We start from the raw sequence: 2,338 nt of genomic DNA on the forward strand, positions 1-2,338 counted from the left end.
ACAGAACAGCAAACACATCAAATGATGCAAGAGTGGATGTCAGTGCTCGAGGTTTCTGGACACGTGGGCAGAGGGCGTTCTTCGACATCAGGATATTCGATCCCATGGCAGCATGTCATCGTGAACTGTCTCTCGAAGCTGCACACAAGAGGAATGAACAAGAAAAAAACAGAAACTATCAAGAAAGGATCCAACATGTTGACCACGGTCGATTCACTCCCCTTGTGTTCACGACATCAGGTGGGATGGGTCCAGAGGCTGTGAGATTCTATTCGAGACTGGCAGAGGTTCTTTCTGAGAAGAAACGTCAACCGCAGTGTTCTGTTATGGCCTGGATGAGATGTCGACTGTCATTCTCCCTCATGAGGTCTGCTCTGCTATGTCTCAGGGGCACAAGATCATCAGCCCTCAGGCCTGTCTCTCTGGCGGGTATGGATTGCGAAGCTACAGTGGTCGAGAGTCGCATAGACCAGCGACTCTATAGATTAGTGTCTTTATTTACACTGTAATATTAATGAATAAAAATAAAGTAACAAAAGTAGTAGTAGATGGTTGGTAACCACAGCCGTTGGCGTGCTTGGGGCCAACGGATTGTAATATGAGGGTTAGTGTTAACCTTCACATTACAACTTCAAATGGTGAACTGTATTAGCAAGGTTGGTTTTGATCTTCACAATATAATTCACCAATGGATGGAGGTGATTTAAGAGTAGTAGTAAAAAAAAAAAAAAAGAAGAAGTAGTAGTAGTAGTAGTAGTAGTAGTAGTAACAGTAATGATAGAAGATGAAGAAGAAGAGGAGGAGGAAGAAGCAGTTGTAGTAGTAGTAGCAGTAGCAGTAGTTTCATTATTATTATTATTATAATTATTATCATTATCATTATTATTATCATTATTATTTTACCTGACTGCATACTTCACCAGCAAAATATTATCACATCTAAAATCATTCACCTTAAGTTAGGCCTTCATCCCGTAAGGGGTGGCCACAAACAAATCGCCTCCATGTCGCCCTATCCCCTGCCATTTCACTCCCCTGCCCCCAGCTCACCTTCCCCTCCCTCTCATATACCTCTCCACTCCATCCCTCCATCTCATCCTCGGCCTTCACCTCTCTTCAGACTCGAGTGGTTCGCGTGGGCAAGTTTCGGCGGCGTAGTACTGGCGTGGACGTTGCCCCGCCCACAGAACCTTCAGGAGAGGAGGAGGGGCGTGAGGAGGTGGCGTGGAGGGCGTGGAGGGTGAGCTACGATCGCGTTGTGGAGTGGCTGAAAGTTAACGCGGAGGTGGACACCGATGACTCGCACATTATCGCCATGTTGTTCGACCCTGATCCGAAAAAGGGAGCTTTGTTTAGGACTTGAGTGAGCTTTACCGGGCTTGAGTAAGCTTTATACGACTTGAGTGAGCTTTGTGGGGATTGAGTGAGCTTTACAAGGCTTGAGTGAGCTTGAGAGGGCTTGAGTGAGCTTTATACGACTTGAGTGAGCTTTGTGGGGATTGAGTGAGCTTTACAAGGCTTGAGTGAGCTTGAGAGGGCTTGAGTGAGCTTGAGAGGGCTTGAGTGAGCTTTATACGACTTGAGTGAGCTTTGTGGGGATTGAGTGAGCTTTACAAGGCTTGAGTGAGCTTCAGAGGGCTTGAGTGAGCTTTATACGACTTGAGTGAGTTTTATAGGACTTGAGTGAGCTTTATACGACTTGAGTGAGCTTTAGAGGGCTTTAGTGAACTTTATATGATTTGAGTGAGCTTTACGGGACGCCAGGGTGTATTAAGGAAAAAAATCGCTTAGGAACAGGTGTTAGGGAGCTTTCTTAACAGACGGGCGATGGAGACTCAAGATTCTTAACACATCTCTTCTCTTTCCTGCTAAAAATATATCCCTAACACCTCTTCCTGAGCGATTTATTTTGCTTACTACGCCTTGCTCTCCTCTTCTTTGTCACCTAAATTACTCCAATATCGCCATACCGTAAAAATAAATCGCTAAGGAAAGGGTATTAGGGAACTCTCGTTTTAAGGAAGCTCCCTAACACCTCCTCCTTGGCGATTTATTACTGGATATGGCTGGTTAATACCCTCGTTACTTATGCAGAGTATGGCGATATTGGAAGAATTTTTGTAACACGGAAAAGGAAAGTAAGGTGTAATAAGCAAAATAAATCGCTTAGGAAAAGGTGTTAGGGAGCTTTATGCAGAGTATGGCGATATTGGAAGGATTTATGTAACACGGAACAGGAAAGTAAGGTGTAATAAGCAAAATAAATCGCTTAGGAAAAGGTGTTGGTAGCTTCATGCAGAGTATGGCGATATTGGAAGAATTTATGTAACACGGAACA

The 2,338-nt window shown here is 44.4% G+C and overlaps 1 protein-coding gene across 1 annotated transcript in view; it reads left to right on the plus strand.

Annotated features, from left to right (window-relative positions):
• LOC145414048 (uncharacterized) overlaps positions 1 to 1,363 on the plus strand; it is a 9,147-nt gene extending 7,784 nt beyond the window's left edge. The window contains exon 4 of the mRNA XM_080283611.1: positions 1,097 to 1,363. Coding sequence (XP_080139737.1) covers positions 1,097 to 1,363 — 267 coding nt within the window. The remainder of the gene's footprint in view (positions 1 to 1,096) is intronic.
• The last annotated feature ends 975 nt before the right edge of the window (positions 1,364 to 2,338 follow it).

The sequence above is a fragment of the Coenobita brevimanus genome, chromosome 98, assembly GCF_032717465.1.
Source record: "Coenobita brevimanus isolate Jiangsu-jjx chromosome 98, ASM3271746v2, whole genome shotgun sequence".
Lineage (NCBI taxonomy): Eukaryota > Metazoa > Arthropoda > Malacostraca > Decapoda > Coenobitidae > Coenobita > Coenobita brevimanus.